The 20,582-nt window shown below is 45.0% G+C and overlaps 1 protein-coding gene across 1 annotated transcript in view; it reads left to right on the top strand.

Annotated features, from left to right (window-relative positions):
• Positions 1-999: 999 nt before the first annotated feature.
• Positions 1,000-20,582, top strand: part of Ube2d2 (ubiquitin conjugating enzyme E2 D2) — a 69,264-nt gene continuing 49,681 nt past the window's right edge. The window contains exon 1 of the mRNA XM_070036146.1: positions 1,000-1,407. Within this exon, the coding sequence (XP_069892247.1) occupies positions 1,384-1,407 (24 nt within the window). The 5' untranslated portion in view covers positions 1,000-1,383. The remainder of the gene's footprint in view (positions 1,408-20,582) is intronic.

The following is a 20,582-nucleotide window of genomic DNA, read 5'->3' on the forward strand; positions in this document are numbered from 1 at the left end:
CAAGGCAGGCGCTCTACCACCGAGCCACCTTTCCAGCCACTCTATTGCTTTTTTTATACAAAAAAATTTGAGAATTTTCTAGTGGACATTTAAAAACAATCTATCACATTTCAGAAAAAGATCTCGGGCTATCCATGTTCTCCTTCATCACATAACCCCAAATGTACCTATTCTGGGTGTCTGGATTCTATTTTCCCCTTTGGGGTTACCCTTCTCTACTGAGTAGGTCGGATGGTATGACCTTCTTTGATTTTGGCTAGGTCCATCCCTTAGTTGTCCTTCAGTTGTTTCTGACTACATATACTAGGATCTCTCAAAACTGACATGCCAGTGACAGAGGAGAGATAACATTCAAGACTTTCCAACCGGGGTCTGTGTCAGGGGAACTCATCTGTAAGCTTGGGGAGCCTCATTCGCGCCTGGTGGCCAGACTGCTACCACGTCTAACCAAAAAGGATCTGATGAGACCTGTGGCCCCCAAAATGTCCTGGTCCTGCCACTGGAGAGCTGTGTGACCTTGGACAAGTCCCTTCCACCTTCTGGAACGTAGCAAGGGAACTAGGTGCTTCCTCCAGAGACTCGTGCAAGTAATGGCCAAGCCTTGTGAACAACATGTGCCTTTAAAAACTGACTGTTCCTTCCCGACACGCGCGTGGGGTATCAGAAGTGGGGCCTCCCGGGTCTCGGCGCGGGAGCATCCAAGAACCCGCGCCTGAGTTCTCGCGAGATCTCTCCCCAGCGCTTCCCGGCGTCATTCCCTCGGAGGTCGTGGCTGCGACAGCGACGGCGCGTAAGACACTCACAGGGGCGGCCCGTATCCCTCCGCGTCCGTGGGTCCAGCCCCCCGTCCGCGGCCCGCCAATCCCGGCGCCTCCCGACCTGCCCCTCGGCCGAGGCGCTCCCCACGTTCCGGCAGCCCCACCCCGGCGGCGCCGCCCGCCCGCCCGCGCGTCCCTCCGTCCACCTGCGTTAGGCAGGAAACAGGCAGTTCCTCTGGTTGTCTGACCGACCGGCTCCTATCAAGCCCGAGACTCGGATTCTCGGTTCCCGGCGGAGGGATCCGCAGCGTCCGAGGAGGCGGCGCTGAGTTTGGGAGGAAGAGTCAGCTACGGTGGCGGCGGCGGCGGCGGAGGCTGGGGCTGCTGGGGCTGCTGGGGCGGCAGCGCATAAAGGGGCCGCCGCCGGGTGATGCGGTGATCCGCTGCGGCAGCCCCAGAAGCTGAGCGGGCCCCGGCCCTCAGCCCGTCCCGCCGGACCCGCGCTCCCGTACATCCCGTTTTCTCCGGCCGACCCGCGACCGCCCAGGCGGCCTCAGGCCTCCTGGTCCCTTCCCCGTCCCTCCCCGGTCCCCATCCCAGCCCCCGGGGGCTACTGCCTCCCACCATGGCTCTGAAGAGAATCCACAAGGTAAGCGGTCGGAGGTCGGCTGCGGGGCAGGCCTGGGAATAGGCTTCGGCCTGCACTTCCCGCCGTCGTCTCTGCCGGGCTCGCGGCCTCTGGTTCTCGCTTGCTGGCGCTGGCCCCGCGGCGCGGCCTTCACACCCCACTCCCAGTGATGGCGCCCGCGGAGGCCCCGGGCGCGCGGCCCGCGCCTAGGCCGGAGGAGCACTAGTTCTCTCTGCGTTCCTCCTGCCTGCCTTTCCAGGCCGCGTGGTGCGGGGACCCAGGATCTCCCTCCTGGCCGGTAGTGCTGCGCTCCGGGGCCATTGTCCGGGCGTTGGAAGGGTGGTGGCCGGGGCATTGGGCGGCTCCACAAACAGAGGTCGAAAGGGCTCATCACCCCATCTATGCCCGCCTTCCCTCCCCCATCCCCCTTGCTCATCATCCCTTCCCCCCTATTAGGGCACAGCTGCCCGAGCTTGGGGCCCCTGTCTGTGAGCAGACAGACTCCGTTTTGCCCGATGCACAACTGTTTTGAGTTCACTGCCTTCTTAGTTACTTCAGTTCATCTTACTTGTCCAGAAAGTGCTCAGTAGGAAGTTCAGAAGGAAGAAAAGGTGACTTCATGAGGGAGGAGGAGGGCAATGGAAGGAGAAACGTTTTTATTTTTTAAGATTGCCATATGTACTCAGAAACTAGCTCTTAGGTTTTTGCAGGATTGCATCTAAGAGAAAAGCTGTTAGGTCGACAAGAATGGATTCCAATCAGTTCAGAAACTGAACGTTGAAAACTACGGGAAAAACTAAGTATTCAAAGGTTCCTTTCACAGTCTCTTCACAAAATAGATATAACACTGAAATTAGCTGCTAGGTCTTCAGAGACCTTTTTACTTACTGATTTTGGGGCTAGAAAGAATTTCCCTGCTCTTTAAAATGAAAGATTATTTAGTTATTGATAGAGGGGTTTTCTTGATCCCATATCAGGAATATGGACTTGGTTTAAAATTTAGAGTTCTCCCTCCCTGCAGTACTGTAACCTTAATACCATTATCATTTGTTGGAAATGGAAGGATACTACTGATTATTTTACCTTGGTGTTTCATATGGCTTCTCATACTGCCTACATAAAACCTTAGCTTACTAACCCTAAAGATTGGGTGTAGATCCTAAGCTTACTAACCCTAAAGATTAGGTGAAGATTGGTTTGCACTTTTTTTTTTGGTAGGTCGTGGGGCTTGAACTCGGCCTGGGTGCTGTCCCTCAGCTCTTTAGCCCAAGGCTAGCGTTCTAGCCTTGAGCCACTTCAGCTTTTTCTGCTTCTGTGGTGCTGAGGAATTGAACCCAGGGCCTCATGAATTGGAGGCAAGCACTGTACCACTGAGCCACCTTCCCAGCCCTGCACTTTGTCTTAAACTATATTGGAATGCAAATCATTTGACCTTTTATGTACACCTTAGCTCTGCAGTTGGTCCTCATTTCATTCTATGTCAAAGACAATTTAATGTGGAATTAATTCCAATCTTAACTATAAATTAGCTCCTTACCAGTTTCATTTGACTTCTTCAATCTCTTACAAATGAAAAAGGGCAAACCTTTCCTTCCTTCCTTCCTTCGTTCCTTCGTTCCTTCCTTCCTTCCTTCGTTCCTTCCTTCCTTCCTTCCCTCCTTCCTTCCTTCCCTCCTTCCTTCCTATCTTCCTCTCTTTCTCTCTTTCTCTCCTCTTTCTCTCTTTTGTTCTTTCTGCCTTGTGCTTGCCTGTAATCCTAGCTACTCAGGAGGCTGAGATCTGAAGATTGTGGTTTGAAGCAGCCCAGGCAGTCAAGTCTGATAGACTTGTTGGTTGTGGGGCTTGAACTCATGGCCTCAAAGCTAGCGAGCACTAAACCACTTGAGCCCCACCTCCACTTCCAGCTTTTTTGTGTGTGTGAGCCTCACAGACTTTCCTTGCCTGGGCTGGCTTTCCACCTATCCTAGATCTCAGCCTTTTGAGTAGTTAGGCTTACAATGTGAGCCACCAATGCCATCAATGACCAACCCATCTTGAACTTTTTTTTTGGTCAGTCATAGAACTCTAGGCCTGGGTGCAGTTCCTGAGCTCTTCAGCTCAAGGCTAGCCCTCTACCATTTGAGCCACAGTGCCACTTCTAGCCTTTTCTGTTTATGTGATCCTGAGGAACCGAACCCAGGGCCTCATGCATGGGAGGCAAGCACTCTACCGCTGAGCCACCTTCCCAGCCTCACTTTTTTTTTTTTGGTGCCAGTTTTAGGGCCTGAACTCTGGGCCTGGGCACTATCCCTCAGCTCATTAGCTCAAGGCTAGTGCTCTACCACTTGAGCCACAGTGCCACTTGCGGCTTTTCTCTTTTTGCTTATGTGGTGCTGAGGAATCGAACCCAGGGCCTCATGCATGCAAGGCAAGTGCTCTACCACTGAGCCACCTTCCCAGCCTCTCTTTTCTTTTTTTTTGCTTAAGGCTAGTGCTGTACCACTTGAGTCACAGTGCCACTTCCAGCTTTTTCTGTTTATGTGGTACTGAGGAATTGAACCTGGGGCTTCATACATGCTAGGGTAGCACTCTACTACTGAGCCACATTCCCAGCCTGCTATCTTGAACTTTTAAAACTTGTATTACCATTCCTTCTTTTTTTTTTTTTCTTCGGTTGTGGGACTTGAACTCTGGGCCTGGGCACTGTTCCTCAGCTCTCCAGCTCAAGGCTAGCACTCTGCCACTTGAGCCACATTGCCACTTGGGGTTTTCTGGTGATTTATTGGAGATAAAAGTCTCATGGACTTTACTTCCCCGGGCTGGCTTTGAACCACGATCCTCAGATCTCAGCTCCCTGAGTAGCTAGGATTACAAGCATGAGCCACCAGCACCTGGCTACTCTTCTTTCTTTACTCTTCCCTTCCTGCCCATGATTTATAATTTAGAGTCTTCCATATGATTGGTTTATATCAGACTGCCAGAGATTAGAAAATAGAAATTTATTTTTGCTATACTTGTGAAAAAATGATGTGAGAACAAAATGGAGGTCAGTTTTCCCAAACATTTTGTTCTTTATTATCTGGTCAGTCGTGGGGCTTGAACTCAGGGCCTGAGCGCTGTCCCTGAGCTTCTTTGCTCAAAACTAATGCTCTACTACTTTGAGCCACAGTTCTACTTCTGGTTTTCTGGTGGTCAATTGGAGATAAGAGTATCTTACAGACTTTCCTGCCTGGGCTGTCTTTCAACTGTGATGCTGAGATTGCAGCCTCCTGAGTAGCTAGAATTATAGGCGTGAGTCACCAGTGCCTGGTTATGATACTCATTTTAAGTTGAATGGCAGTCTATCTTATTCTCAGTTCAATATATCTACAGTGGAATTCCTAGAAGGCTTTCTTACATAATTAATCTTGGTTTGAAACTTTTCTTATTCTGTGAAAGAACTTAAATACCTTTGCATCTACATTCTAACAATTAAAAAAAATTTTTTTTTGTTTTGGCAGTCCTGAGGCTTGAACTCTGGGTCTGGGTGCTGCCCCTCAGCTCTTCAGCTAAAGGCTAGCACTCTAAAGGCTAGTACTCTGCCACATGAGCCACAGTGCCACTTCTAGTTTTCTGGTGGTTAATTGGAGATGAGTCTCATAGGGGGAAAAAAAAAGTCTCATGAATACTTTTTCCTGGGCTGGCTTTGAACTGTGATCCTCAGATCTCAGCCTTCTGAGTAGCTAGGATTACAGGCATGAGCCACTGGCATCTGGCTGGGCTTTATATTTGGCAGACATCTTAAGGTGTTTTAACTTACGCTTTAAACAGCAAAGTATACCAAAGAAGACCATTATGAATATATAGCATAGTGATAGTGTTCTAGGATTGTGAGCCTCTGCGTTTTTTGTTGTTTTTGGTATTTATACCAAATGCCTTAGCCTGCTGTTCCGAGCTTTTCAATGACTTTATAGGTTTTCAGTTTTGATTTTGATGCTTTTGGGTGTCTGCTACTAGCAGCACCACCCCCAAGCCTTTTCCAGTTGGCTGCATCTGTTGTGGGCTAGGAAACCAGATCACAGAGCTTATTAACATTGTGTCTAAAATAAGATCCAGTAGGCTCTAAGTGAAGATTTCTTGTGTTCTGTAGAATGTGTTGGCCTCTTGGCTCAACTTGCTTCCTGTTTTTACTTTTTCAGTTACTTGTACACATTCAGGTGCCATAATACTGAAATTATTCTTGGGAAGGGCAAAGATTAACGTGTGTGTGTGTGTGTGTGTGTGTGTGTGTGTGTGTGTGTGTGTGTGTGTGTGTGTGTGTGTGTGTGTGTGTGTGTGTGTGTGTGTGTGTGTGTGTGTGTGTGTGTGTGTTGGCAAAGATTAACTCTGTGTGTATTACTCTATCACTTGAACCACATCTCTACTTTCTTCTTTTTGGTGGTTAACGGAGATAAGTGTCTCAATGGACTTTCTGCAGGGCTGGTTTTGGACTATGATCCTCAGATCTCAGCCTCTGAATAATTAGAATTACAAGTGTGAGCCACTAGCGCCCAGATGTTTTGATTCTTTGAATAGTTGAAGACTGATTAAAGTCAGGATACCAAAAAGTTTTTTTCTTTTGGTTTGTCATACATAGGGCTTGAACCCTGGTCTTGGGTGCTGTCCCTCAGTGCCACTTCCAGTTTTCTGGTGGTTAATTGGAGATAAGAGTCTCATAGACTTTCCTGACTGGGCTGTCTTTGAACCATGATCCTCAGATCTCACCCTCCTGAGTAGCTAGGATTATAGGCATGCATCACGGGGCAGCTGGCTACCAAAATCTTTTTAACCCTAATAATCTTGTACATTTTAATGGTCTTCTGCTACTTATAGTTAACACTTTGTGTACATAGCTCGAAAAGTAATGTTAGGATCATCAGTACATCTGTTCTTTTTGTATTACACAGATTAATCAGAATCGTAGGAGAATGAAGTCATTTAATGTTTCCATCTTTTGAGACAGGTGCTGATGGCTTATATGTAATTCTAGCTACTCAGGATGCTGAGATTTGAGGATCATGAGGTTCAAAGTCAGCCAGGGCAGAAAAGTCTGTGAGACTCTGACCTCCAATTAACCACTAGAAAACCAGATGTGATGCTGTGGCTCAAAGTGGTAAAGCGCTGCTAGCCTTAGAGCAAAAAGAGTTCAGGGACAGTGCCCAGCCCCTGAGTTCAAGCTCCACCATCTACCAAAAAAAGAAAAAAGAAAAAAAGCCAGGCGCCCGTGGCTCACGCCGGCAATCCTAACTACTCAGGAGGCTGAGATCTGAGGATCACGGTTCAAAGCCAGCCCAGGCAGAAAAGTCCCTCAGACTTATCTCCAATAAACCACTAGAAAACCGGAAGTGGCACTGTGGCTCAAGTGGTAGAGCGCTCGCCTTGAGCTGAAGAGCGAAGGGATAGCTCCCAAGCCCAGAGTTCAAGCCCCACGACTGGAAAAAAAAAAGAAAGAAAAAGAAAGAAGAAAAAATTCCACCTTTTAAAAGGTTTAAAAGCCAAGTGCTGGTGGTTCACACCTGTAATGCTAGTTACTCAGGAGGCTGAGATAGTAGGATAGCAATTCAAAGCTAGCCTGGGCAGGAAAGCTTGAAAGACTTATTTCCAATTAACCACTAGAAAACCTGAAGTGGAGCTGTGGCTCAAAGTGGTAGAGTGCTAGCCTTGAGCAAAAGAAGATGAAGGACAGCACCCAAGCCCTTGAGTTCAATCTCCAAGACCAACAAAAAAAAAAGTTGGAAAGTAACTTTTATGTATGGTTAAATAGTAACTTCCTAAAATTCTCATTAACTGCTTCCTAAGTTTTTGTGTCCACGTGCATTTGTGTCTGTGTGTTGAAGATAGCCTTTTGACTACTGAGGCATTCTTGGCTTGCAACTGTAATCCTAGATACTCAGGAGGAGGCTGAGATCTGAGGATTGTGGTTTGTAGCCAGCCCAAGCAGGAAAGTCCATTAGACTTTTATCTCCAATAAACTACTATTAAGCTAGAAGTGCAGTGGTAGCTCCAGTGGTAGAGTACTAGCTTTGAGCAAAAGAAGGTCAGGGACAGATCTTAGGTGTTCAAGCACCAGAAACAGCACCCCAAATAAAAAACTAAAATTGGGTGCCAGTGATTCATGGTTGTAATCCTAGCTACTCAGGAGGCTGAGATCTGAGGATCATGGTGTGAAGCCAGCCCAGGCAGGAAAGTCTGTGAGACTCTTATCTCCAGTTATTTACCAAAATGCTGGAAGTGGAGGTATGACTTAAGTGCTACAGCACTAACCTTTAGGGAAGAAAAAAGGGTCCTGAAAGTTAAAAGCCCCAAGACTAGTGACACCACTACCCCCCCCCAAAAAAAAAGTAAATTAGCAAATAGTCTTGTACATGGATGAAAATGACTGTTAAAAAGTTATATATTAGAAAACAGACATACCTTACTCCAAAAGATATAAGCTTCTTGGTATAGGTATTCTCAGAAAATCTTACTTCCCATACTCCATTAGAAAAGTATTCTTAGCCATGTATAATTCCAGTTACTTTCAGAGAGTAAGGCAAGAGTAGCACTTGAGCCCAAGAGTTCAGGGCCACTATGGGCAACATATTAAGACTTCGCTTTTTGCTGGTCCAGGGGCTTGAATTCGCCTTTTTTGGGGGGTCCAGTTGTGGGGCCTGAACTCTGGTCCTGGGCACTGTCCCTCAGCTCTTCAGCTCAAGGCTAGCGCTCTACCACTTGAGCCACTGCGCCACTTCCGGCTTTTTTCTTTTTTTTTATGTGGTGCTGAGAAATCGAACCCAGGGCCTCATGCATGCAAGGCAAGGACTCTACCACTGAGCCACCTTCCCAGCCCTGAACTTGCCTTTTGTACTCCCTGCTAGTGCTTTACTGATTATGCCACAGCTCCACTTCCACCTTTTTTGGGGTAGTAAATTGAAGATAAGCATCCGATAGACTTTCTTGCCTGGGCTAGCTTAGAACCACAATCCTTAGGTCTTAGGCTGCTGTGTACCCAGATTACAGGTGTGAACCACTAGTACCTAGTGATTCTGTTTCTTAAAACTAAATGAGGGCTGGGAATGTGGCTTAGTGGTAGAGTGCTTGCCTAGCATGTGTGAAGCCCTGGGTACCACATAAACAGAAAAAGCTGGAAGTGGCACTGTGGCTCCAGTGGCAGAGTGCTAGCCTTGAGCAAAAGCAGCTTAGGGACAGTGCCCATGTCCTGAGTTGAAGCCCAGGACTGGCACAAAAACAGAACAAAAAATAAAACAACCCAAAACTAAATACAGGAGTGTGTAACTCAGTGGTACAACATTTTATTGGCATGAAAAAGCCCTGAGTTCAATCATTACCCTCCTGCCTTCCCACAAAAAGAAACTTTGAGAAGTTTATTGAATTGAGAAGCTTTCTCTGGCTGTACTAGATTGCTATTTAAATATAATTAAATTGAGGATTTTCTCTAAAGTCTTTGTACGTATTACTGTACTATTGAAAGATAAGGAGGCTTTGACAAGTTCCAGTTGTGGATAGTATAGTTCACAGAAACATGGCTACTATCCTGGTAGTTCACATGATTGGAATTCCTGACTCATGCCTGAAGCTGCAAGAAACCTCTGTAGCCCTCATCTTGGAAATATAGGAGCACATTTGTTTTTCCTATATAAATAACTATAACACAGGGAAATACAAATGCCATTTGTTATGTCTGCAGAGTCAAGTGAGATGTCAGGTGATAGAATTAATATATTAGCACTGCTAGAGATAAAGCTACTATCTGAAAAGGCTATGTGACTTGCTAGGTAAGACTAGGGTTGGATTTCCCTTTTCTTTTCTTTGCTGGTCCTGGGCTTGAACTCTGGGCCTCTGCACTGTCCCTGAGCTCTTTTTGTTCAAGGCTAGTGCTCTACTACTTGAGCCACAGTACCACTTCCAGTTATTGAGTGGTTAATTGGAGATAAGAGTCTCTAGGGGACTTTTCTGCCTACACTGGCTTCTAATGATAATCCGCAGATCTCAACCTCCTGAGTAGTTATGATTACAGTCATGAGCCACTGGTGCCTGGCTGGATTTCTTTTTTTTTGTCAGTCGTGGGGCTTGAACTCTGGGCTCGAGTGCTTTACTGTTTGAGGCACAGCACCACTTCCGGTTTTCGAGTGGTTTATTGGAGATAAGAGTCTCACGGACTTTCCTGCCCGGGCTGGCTTTGAATTGCAATCTTCAAATCTCGTCCTCCTGAGTAGCTGGGATTATAGGTGTGAACTACCTGCACCCAGCGGACACTCATATTTTTTGTTAATGGCTGGCACACTACCACTTTAACTAAACCTCCAGTTTGGCATATTGCTGGTTAATTGAGATAAAAGTCAACTCAGGTTGACTTCAAACTTGATCATCAAAATTCAACCCCCTGTGTAGCTAGGATTACAGATGTTAAGCCACCAATGTCTGGCCTGAGCCCTGTTTCTTTTCTTCTTCTTCTTTTTTTTTGTCAGTCATGGGGCTTGAACTCTGGGCTTGGGCACTGTCCTTGCGCTCTTCAGCTCAAGGCGAGTGCTTTACTGCTTGAGCCACAGCACCACTTCCGGTTTTTGAGTGGTTTATTGGAGATAAGAGTCTCATGACTTTCCTGCTCGGGCTGGCTTTGAACTGTGATCCTCAGATCTCAGCCTCCTGTCGTCGTTTTGTTGATGTGTGTATGCACATGTGTATATGTGCATGTGCACATATGCACCAGGACCTCTATCTCTCATTGGACTTTTTGGCTCCTGCCTGACACTCTACCATTTGACCCACCATTCCCCTCACAGCTTTTTTGCTAGTTAAATGGAGATAAGAGCCTGAGATGTCCTCAAGGACTGGTTCTGAGCCTTTCTTCTAAGACCTCAGCCTTGTTTTTTGTTTTTTGTTTTGTCAGTCATGGGGCTTGAACTCTGGGTGTTGTCCCAGCTATTTAGCTCAAGGAGAGCACTTAAGCCACAGCACCACTTACATTTTCTAGACATAAGAGTCTCCTGGACTTCCATCCCGGGCTGGCATTCAACCGAGATTCTCGCCTCTCAGCCTCCTTAGTAGCTAGGTTTACAGGCGTGAGCCGCTGTGCCCTGCTCTCAGCCATGTTTGTACAGAGGATTTTAATAGGTGTGAATCAGCAGAGCCCAGCTGTTTTAATCTCAGTAAGTGATCAAAGTACCAGTTCTAGGGAGATAATGAAAATTTTACCTGTGAATTCTTTCAAATTTCCTTTGAGATATAAAAACAACAGAGCTTGAGCATGGTGACTCCCATCTGTAATTCCAACATTCAGGAGGCTGAGACTTTGAGACCAGTTTGGGCTACATAGTTGTTTGTGTTCTAGTACTGAGGTTTGAACTCAGGGCCTCACATTTGCTAGACTGGGACTCTTAGCACTAAGCTATGCCTCTAGTTCTTACTTTGTGCCGGTTAGTTTGAGGTAGGGTCTTGCTTTTTTTTTGCCCATGCCTATACTTGGAACTTGATTCCCCTATTTTTATCTTCCCTTTACTGGCATGAACGAATCACTTTACCCAGCCTCTTCTTGTTCAGTCTCAGCCTAATCTTTCTTTTTTGTCAGTCGTGGGCCTGAACTCTGGGCCTGGGCACTGTCCTCAACTCTTCAGCTCAAGGTTAGCGCTCTTCCACTTGAGCCACAGCACCACTTCTGGCGTTTTCTGATTGGACCTCATGCATGCAAGGCAAGCACTCTACCATTGAGCCACCTTCCCAGCCCCTCAGCCTAATCTTTTGTGCCTAGGCTGGCCTTGGAACTGTGATCTTCCTGATCTCAGTCTCACACATAGCTGGATGACAGATACATGTCAGTGTGCCCAGTGCATGAACTTTTTAATTAGCTCGACCAATGTCAGCTTTTCAAGTAGTTAGGATTACAGGTATATACCCTGTCTCAAAAAACCCAAACAGCTGGTGGCTCAGGCCTGTAATCCTAATCCTAGCTACTCAGGAGCCTGAGATCTGAGGATCATGGTTCAAAGCCAGCCTGAGCAAGAAAGTCTGTGAGACTCTTATTTTCAATAAAACACAAGAATACTGGAAGTGCTGCTGTGGCTCAAGTGGTAGAGCACTTGCCTTGAGCTGAAGAGTTTAGGGACAGTGCCCAGGCCCAGAGTTCAAGCCTCACCACGACTGACAAAAAAAAAAAAAAGAAAAGAAAAAATTCCATTAAAAAAAATTCCTCAACTGTCTTTAGAGTATGTATATCAAGAATTACTGGGTCTTTTTGGCAGTCCTGAGAACTCTTTTTTTTTTTTTTTTTTTTTTTTTGGGTCCGGTTGTGGGGCCTGAACTCTGGGCCTGGGCACTGTCCCTCAGCTCTTCAGCTCAAGGCTAGCGCTCTACCACTTGAGCCCTAGTGCCACTTCCGGCTTTTTTCTTTTTGCTTATGTGGTGCTGAGGAATCGAACCCAGGGCCTCATGCATGCAAGGCAAGCACTCTACCACTGAGTCACCTTCCCAGCCCAGTCCTGAGAACTCTTTACCCCAGTTAAATGAAAAAAAAAAAAAGTTGTAGAGATGTAAACAAACTTGCCCAAGATTATATGGTTGTAGTAGGAAGAGCCAGGATTCAGACATAAGCAGTCCTGATTTCTTAGAGCCAGTGCTTCTTCAGATTGACTGTCTTAGTCACCACCTTTTGTCTTGGGTGAAGTTCTAATTTTCCCTTTGCCAAACTATTGCTTTATTCCTGGCCCTTACTCTCTAGTAATTGTGTCTTCTCTCTCAACTCCTGAGCATCCAAATATAACCCAGAGTTTCTCCCATCCTTTTAAAAAGAAAAATAATAATTCTATAGATAGAAATAATAGATGTAGATGTAGTGTTTTTTGTCTGTTTTGTTTTGGTGGGGGGCAGGGAATCACAATACTAGGCAAATACTACTATTGAATTATATCTCCAGTGCTGTCAAAAGATTTTTTTGGCGGGGGGACTTGAGCTCAGGGCCTAGGCACTGTTCCTGAGCCTCTTTGTGCTCAAGGCTAGTGTTCTACCACCTGAGCCACTTCTCAATTTTTCTGAGTTGTGTATTGATAAGAGTCTCATGGACTGGACTTTCCTACCCGGGCCGGCTTCAAACCGGGATCCTCAGATCTCAGCCTCCTTAACAGTTAGAATTACCTTTGTGAGCCACTGGTACTGGCTCAAAGTAATTTTTAACACTCCTCTCCCCACTCCAGAACTACTTGCTTTTGCCTTTTTGCATATGTGTATGCTAGCCCTGGGGCTTGACCTTAGAATCTGGGTGCTGTCCCTGAACTTTTTTGGTCTACTACTTGAGACACATTTCCACTTCAGCTTTTTTGGTAGTTAACTGGAGATTAGAGTTTCATGGACCTTCCTTCCAAGGTTGGCTTTGAACTGCTATCCTCAGATCAGCCTCCTGAGTAGCTGGGATTATAGGTGTGAACCATTAGCTTCCAGCCTTCTCTTATTTATCCTGTTTTTTTGGTGCGTGTGTGTGTGTCTGTGTGTCTGTGTCTGTGCACGTGTGCACGTGCGCGCATGTGTACCTATTGTGGGGCTTAAACTCTTTCCTATGCACTGTCTCTGAGCCCTTTTTGCTCAAAGCAAATGCTCTACCACTTGAGCCACAGTTCCACTTCAGCTTTTCTGGTGATTAATTGGAAATAAGAGTCTCACAGACTTTCCTTCCCAGACTGGCTGTGAATCCAGATCTTCTGGTCTCAGCCTCCTGAGTAGCTAGATTACAGGTGTGGTTATCTTGCTTTTTTTTTTTTTTTTCTTTTAAATCCCTCCCACCTCTGACAATTCAGTGCTAAAGTTCTTGAAAGAACAGTCTATTCATTGTTCTGGAACTTTTTGTAAGGTCCCTAATGATTACTTAATTGCCAAATTCAGTAGATAACCTTAGTTTTTTAGCTTTTGTTACATTTAACATAGTTATTTCTAGTTTTCCTTAGCTTCTAATAAACTTTTTCTTCCTATCTCATATCTGGTATTGCAAAACATTAGTAGAACGCTTTTTCTGTTGTGCATGCTAAGCAAGCACTCTATTGAACTACATCCCTAAACCTACAACACTTCTTATTTTGTTCTATTTTTTGGAGGTACTATGGATGAACTCAGTACCTTATGCAAATCCTTATGGTCCAAGACCTTTTGTGTTTGAGATAGTCTCACTCATACTTGAACTCTTTCTGCATTTGTGTATGATGGCACTCAGCCCTAGGTCGGTCGGTCTTCCTTCCTTCCTTCCTTCCTTCCTTCCTTCCTTCCTTCCTCTCTCTCTCTCTCTCTTTCTTTCTTTCCGTCTCTCTCTCTGTCTCTCTGCCTTTCTCTTCATTCTCTTTCTCTCTTTCCTTCTCTCCCTCCCTCCCTCCCTCTCTCTCTCTCTCTCTCTCTCTCTCTCCTTCTTCTTCTTCCTCTTTCTTTTTCTTTTTTTGTGGTCATAGGGCTTGAAATCTGGGCCTGAACACTGTCCCTCAACTCTTCAGGGGCTTTTTTATTTTTTATTTTTGGTCCAGTCGTAGGGCCTGAACGCTGTCCCTCAGCTCTTCAGCTCAAGGCTAGTGCTCTACCACTTCTGTTTTTTTTTTTGTTTTGTTTTGTTTTGTTTTTTCTTTTTGCTTATGTGGTGCTGAGGAATTGAACCCAGAGCCTCAGGCATGCAAGGCAAGCGCTCTACCACTGAGCCACCTTCCCAGCCCTGTCCCTCAATTCTTCAGCTCAAGGCTAGCACTATACCCCTTGAGCCACAGTGCCACTTCTAGTTTTCTGGTGGTTAGAGATAAAAGTCTGATGGACATTCCCGCCCAGGCTAGCTTTGAACCATGATCCTCAGATCTCAGTGTCTTGAGTAGCTAGGATTACAGGCCTGAGCCATTGGTACCCGGCTCATTTTGTTTTTTAAAATTACTTAAGCTGAGTGCAGATGGCTCAGGCCTGTAATCCTACCTACTCAGGAGGCTGAGACATGAGGATTGCTGTTTGAAGCCAGCCTGGGCAGGAAAGTTGGTGAGACTCATCTCCAATTAACCACCAGAAAACCAGAAGTAGTACAGTGGCTCAAAGTGGTAGAATATATCCTTGAACACAAGAACTCAGAGATAGCACCTATGCCCCAAGTTCAAGCCCCACAACTGACAAAAAAAAAAAAAGTTATTTTTTTTTATTACTTTCAAGTAGTTGTACCAAGGAGTTTCAACTCAGTATGTCAGTTTTTGAGTACAGTGCATCTTGAGCACATGTAACTACTTTCATAGTTTTCCTGTCTTTAACCCTACCAATCCACATCTCTTCTCCTCCCTGTAAACACTTTTCAACCTAGTATTGACATCTACAAACATTACTGAAATAATGCACACTTGAATTAAAATTGGAAGCAGACTCAGCTTATTCTGAATACTGAGGTAGGAGAGAAAAGCCTAGGAGTTTGAAGTTAGCCTCAGTAACATAGCAAAACCTTGTTTCAAAGTACAAACAAAAAACCCACCAATAATCTCAGCTAAATTAATTAAAATATATCATCACAAGAGTCGCTAGTGGTTCAAACCTATAATCCTAGCCACTCAGGAGGCTGAGAACTGAGAAGGTTCAAAACCAGAGTGGGTAGAAAAGTCTCTTATCTCCAGTTAACTTAAAAAAAAAAAAAAAGGGCTAGAAATGTGGCTTAGTGGTAGAGTGCTTGGCCTAGCATGCATGAAACCCTGGGTTTGATTCCTCAGTACCACATAAACAGAAAAGGCCGCAAGTGGCATTGTGTGTGGCTCCAGTGGTAGAATGCTAGCCTTGAGCAAAAGAAAGCTCAGGGATAGTGCCCAGGACCTGAATTCAAGCCCTAGGACTGGCTTAAAAAAAAGAAAGAAAGAAAAAGCCAGAAAAAGAACAGTAATATAGCACCACACTAGCCTTGAGCACAAAGGCTCAGGGATAGAATCAAGGCTCTGAGCTCACATACACAATTAAAAAAAAATTATATACACATGTATATATATGTAATCAAGATAATCAAACCAAAACATTAGAGATACTATTAAAGATAACATCAAAATAAAACATTTCTCATTTTCAGTAATAAAGTAGCACTTAAGAAGTTGAATTTATGCCGGGCGCTGGTGGCTCACGCCTGTAATCCTAGCTACTCAGGAGGCTGAGATCTGAGGATCGCGGTTCAAAGCCAGCCCGGGCAAGAAAGACCGTGAGACTCCTATCTCCAATAAACCACCAGAAAACCGGAAGTGGCGCTGTAGCTTAAGTGGTAGAGCGCTCGCCTTGAGCTGAAGAGCTGAGGGACAGCGCCCAGGCCCAGAGTTCAAGCCCCACGACCGACAAAAAAAAAAAAAAAAAAAAGAAGTTGAATTTAAGCCGGGCACTGGTGGCTCGTGCCTGTAATCCTAGCTATTCAGGAGGCTGAGATCTGAGGATCGTGGTTCAAAGCCAGCCCGGGCAGGAGAGACTGTGAGACTCCTGTCTCCAATAAACCACCAGAAAACCGGAAGTGGCGCTGTAGCTCAAGTGGTAGAGCGCTCGCCTTGAGCTGAAGAGCTGAGGGACAGCGCCCAGGCCCAGAGTTCAAGCCCCACGACCGACCAAAAAAAAAAAAAATTATGTCATTTGATTTATGGGCTGGGAAGGTGGCTCAGTGGTAGAGCACTTGCTTTGCATGCCTGAGGCCCTGGGTTCGATTCCTCAGCACTATATAAGCAAAAAGAAAAAAAGCGGGACGTGGCGCTGTGGCTCAAGTGGTAGAGCGCTATCCTTGAGCTAAAGAGCTGAGGGACAGCGCCCAGGCCCAGAGTTCAGGCCCCATGACCGGACCCCCCCCCCAAAAAAAAAAAAAAAGTTGAATTTATTAGCTGAGCTCTGGTGGCAGTGGCTCATATCTGTAATCCTAGCTACTTAGGAAGCTGAGATTTGAGGATTGAGGTTCCAAGCCAGTCTCAGTGGGAAAGTCCATGAGATCTTCTCCAATAAACTACTCAGATAAAGGTGCTGTGGTCTGAGTGGTAGAGCACTAGCCTTGAGTCAGAGAAGCTCAGGGACAGCTTCTGAGCCCTGAGTTCAAGCCCCAAGACAGGCACCAGAAAAAAAAGATTTATTTGATCAGGATATAGCTCAGTGACATAGGGCTTACCCTCACATAATAAACGTGATCTTCATCAGGTGCTGCATTAATGTGTTACATATTACACAGTATAATGTGAAGAAAGTTCCAAACAGATACACTGTAGCAAAAAGAATATAAATTAATTTTTTTTCTTTTGGGGGGTCCGGTTATGGGGCCTGAACTCTGGGCCTGGGCGCTGTCCCTCAGCTCTTCAGCTCAAGGATAGCGCTCTACCACTTGAGCCACAGCGCCACTTCTGGGTTTTTTCTTATTGCTTATGTGGTGCTGAGGAATCGAACCCAGGGCCTCTGGCATGCAAGGCAAGCGCTCTACCACTGAGCCACCTTCCCAGCCCCTACAAATTAATTTTGTTTTGTGTTAATGAGACAAAACTCACAAGGAGCCCAGGTTGGCCTTGTAATGCATTTTTTTGTGTGTGTTTTTTTGTTGTTGTTTTTGTTTGTTTTTTGCATTTCTGGGATTTTGTCTCAGTCTCTTGCTTTGTTCACCTTAATTGCCTAATACTTTACCACTTGAGCCACATCTTCAGCTATGCTTTTGCCTAATTTTTTTTTTTTTTTTTTTTTTTTGGGTCCGGTCGTGGGGCCTGAACTCTGGGCCTGGGTGCTGTCCCTCAGCTCTTCAGCTCAAGGCTAGCGCTCTACCACTTGAGCCACAGTGCCACTTCCGGCTTTTTTTCTTTTTGCTTATGTGGTGCTGAGGATCGAACACAGGGCCTCATGCATGTAAGGCAAGTGCTCTACCACTGAGCCACCTTCCCAGCCCTGCCAAATTATTTTTAGTTACTTTGGAGATGCAGTTGCAGCCACTTTTCTGCCCTGAATGGTTTTGAATACAATCCTTTGGATCTCAGTCTTCTGGTTATAGGCTAGGATTATAGACATGAACCCTTGGTGTCTTAACTGGCCTGAAATTGTTTAGCCCAGACTAGCCTCGAACTCCCTGTGTTCCCTAAAGCTGTACCATGAACTGTCTTCAGACTGAATATTTTACTTTATTCCTATTGGAATACATAGGCAGTTAGGCTTTTGCCAACAATTTTTATTGCTATATAGTAGATAAATTACCTTCTAAAAAGTAGAAGGCTTTCCTTTGCTTGTGTTTAAGACAGTCTGAGATCTTGGGTCAAAGGATTTTACTTTCAATTTAAAACTTAATTATTGTAGCTGGCGCTGGTGGCTCATGACTGTAATCCTAGCTACTCAGGAGGCTGAAATCTGAGGATCGCAGTTTAAAGACAGCCTGGGCAGGAAAGTCCGTGAGACTCTTATCTCAAATTAACCACTAGAAAACTGGAAGTGGCTCTGTGGCTCAATTTGCTCTTCTTGAGCTGAAGAGCTGAGGGACAGCGCCCAGGCCCAGTGTTCAAGCCCCACGACCAACCTCCCCTCTTCCTCCTCCCAAAAACCCAACTTCATTATTCTAGATATGGGGAGGTATACCAGGTACATTAGAAATGCTTAATACATAATAAGCCTGGATTAATTTCTCAGATATACATTATGACACTAGATAGTCAAATAGACTCTAGTGCTGCTGGTTAAATTCTATTACTGCATCTCATCAATAAAGTTACATGAATTGAGTGCCAATGGCTCACATCCATAATCCTAGCTTCTTAGGAGGCTGAGATCTGAAGATAAGGTTTGAAGCCAGCAAAGTCAGAAAAGTCCCTGTGAGACTATCTCCAATTAACAACTTAGAAAAAGAAAGTGGAGCTGTGGCTTTAAGTGGTAGAGTGCTACCCTTAAGGAAGAGCTTCGGAACAGTGCCCAGGCCCTGAGTTCAAACCTCAAAACTGACCCCCCCCCTCAAAAAAAAAAGAACATGGCCATATTCCTTCCTTTTTGATGTACAAATTGTTAGTATTATTTGTTGATACTGGTATTTGAACTACTTGCAAGGCAGGCATTCTTCCATTTGAGCCACTCCTCCAGTATTCGATATGTAAGTTTCAGTATTATATCAAAGGGCAGAGGCTTGGCTCAAGTGATAAGTACCTGTCTATAATGCCCTGAGTTCAAACCCAGTACCATACACACACACACAAAAAAAAAACCCTGAAAAATAATGTGGCATTAGTTTAACATGTATTAAAAGTAGGTAAAAATTAGAACAAAAATACTGTTCTCCCTTAATATTATATGTGTACACACACACATCCATATATATGTGTATATATACGTGTATGTATATATATACACATATATATACATACACACATATATATATACATAAAATACCGATATAATTGAAAGACAGTTGTAGTTGATCTTTCCCAGAATCGTGTGTGTGTGTGTGTGTGTGTGTGTGTGTGTGTGTGTGTGTGTGTGTGTGTGTGTGTGTGTGTGTGTGTGTGTGTGTGTGTGTGTGTGTGTGTGTGTGTGTGTGTGTGTGTGTGTGTGTGTGTGTGTGTGTGTGTGTGTGTGTGTGTGTGTGTGTGTGTCTTATGTGTCTTAGAGCTTGAATCCTGGGTTTGCTCTCCAGTACAAAAACAAAAAATAGTTAAAACAAACTACTCAGTCTCCTGAGTAGTTAGGATTACAGGTGTGAGCCATCTGAACCTGATTCCTTTTTTCTGCTTCTTTATTTGTCCCTGAGCATTTTGTGCTTAAGGTTAGCACTACTGCTTTGAACTACAGCTTCATTTTCAGCCTTTTTTTTTGTTTGTGTGGTTAATTGGAGTTCACAGACTTTCCTGCCTAGGTTAGCTGTGAACTGTGATCCTCAGATCTTAGACTCCTGAGTAGCTAGGATTTTAGGAGTGATGCCTGGCTTCAGATTTTTTTGTTTTTGGTTTTGAGTCGGTTGTGGGGCTTGAACTTGGGGCCTGCGCACTATCCCTGAGCACTTTAGCTCAAAGCTTAACACTCTGTTACTTTGAGTCACAGTTCCACTTCTGGCTTTTGAGTGGTTAATTGGAGAGAGTAGTCATACAGGGACTTTTCTGCCTGGGCTGACTTTGAACAGCAATTCTCAGGTCTCAGTCTCCTGAGTAGCTAGGATTATAGGCATCAGCCAACTGTGCCTGGCTTGTGTGTGTATGTGTATATTTTTTTAGTCTCTATTAATTTCTGCAAGGGCAGAAATTATTACTTCTTTACATATGTCAGTTTGGGGTTTGGCTTGTTTCTGTGTTTTTTGTTTTTGTTTTTTGAGTTTTAAAAGTTTGAGTTGCATTACTAGGCTTTTATTTGAGGGCACTTTTTTTTTTTTTTTTGGCCAGTCCTGAAGCTTGAACTCAGGGCATGGGCATTGTCCCTGAGCTTCTTTTGCTCAAGTCTAGCACTCTACCACTTGAGCTACAGCACCACTTCTGGCCTTTTCTGTTTATGTGGTGTTAACCCAGGGCCTTAAGCATGCAAGGTAAACACTGTACCACAGAGCCACCTTCCCAGGCCAGGTTGTATTTTTATATTCATTGGATTCTAGGAGCTCTTTTATTTCTCTCCTTATTTCTTCAATGACATATAGTGGTCATTCAACAGTGTCTTCAGTACAGTATGTTCTCAAATAAAATAAAATTAAATTAAAAAAAAAAACAGTGTCTTCAATCTTCATGTGTTTGCATATTTTCTGTAGTATCTCGTGTTGACTTATAGCTTAATTCCATTATGACCTGATAAATAAGAACTTGTTTCAATGTCCTTGTATTTGCCATGACTTTTTTTTTTTTTTTTTGGTCAGTCATGGGGCTTGAACTCTGGATTTGGGTGCTGTCCCTGCTCTCTTCAGCTCAAGGCGAGTGCTCTACCACTTGAGCCACAGCTCCACTTCTGGTTTCCGAGTGGTTTATTGGAGCTAAGAGTCTCATGGACTTTCCTGCCTGGGCTGGCTTTGAACTGTGATCCTCAGATCTCAGCCTCCTGAGTAGCTAGGATTACAGGTGTGAGCCACCGGCGCCCGGCCCAAGAATTTTTTTTTGCCGGTCATGGGGCCTGAACCCTGAGCTTGGGAGCTGTCCCTCAGCTTTTCAGCTCACGGCTAGTGTTCTACCACTTGAGCCACAGCGCTACTTCTGGCTTTTTCTGCTTATGTGGTGCTGAGGAATCGAACCTTGAGCTTCATGTGTGCAAGGCAAGCACTCTACCACTGCGCCCCC

This window comes from Dipodomys merriami, unplaced genomic scaffold, assembly GCF_024711535.1.
Source record: "Dipodomys merriami isolate MVZ:Mamm:240054 unplaced genomic scaffold, mDipMer1.0.p SCAF_27, whole genome shotgun sequence".
Lineage (NCBI taxonomy): Eukaryota > Metazoa > Chordata > Mammalia > Rodentia > Heteromyidae > Dipodomys > Dipodomys merriami.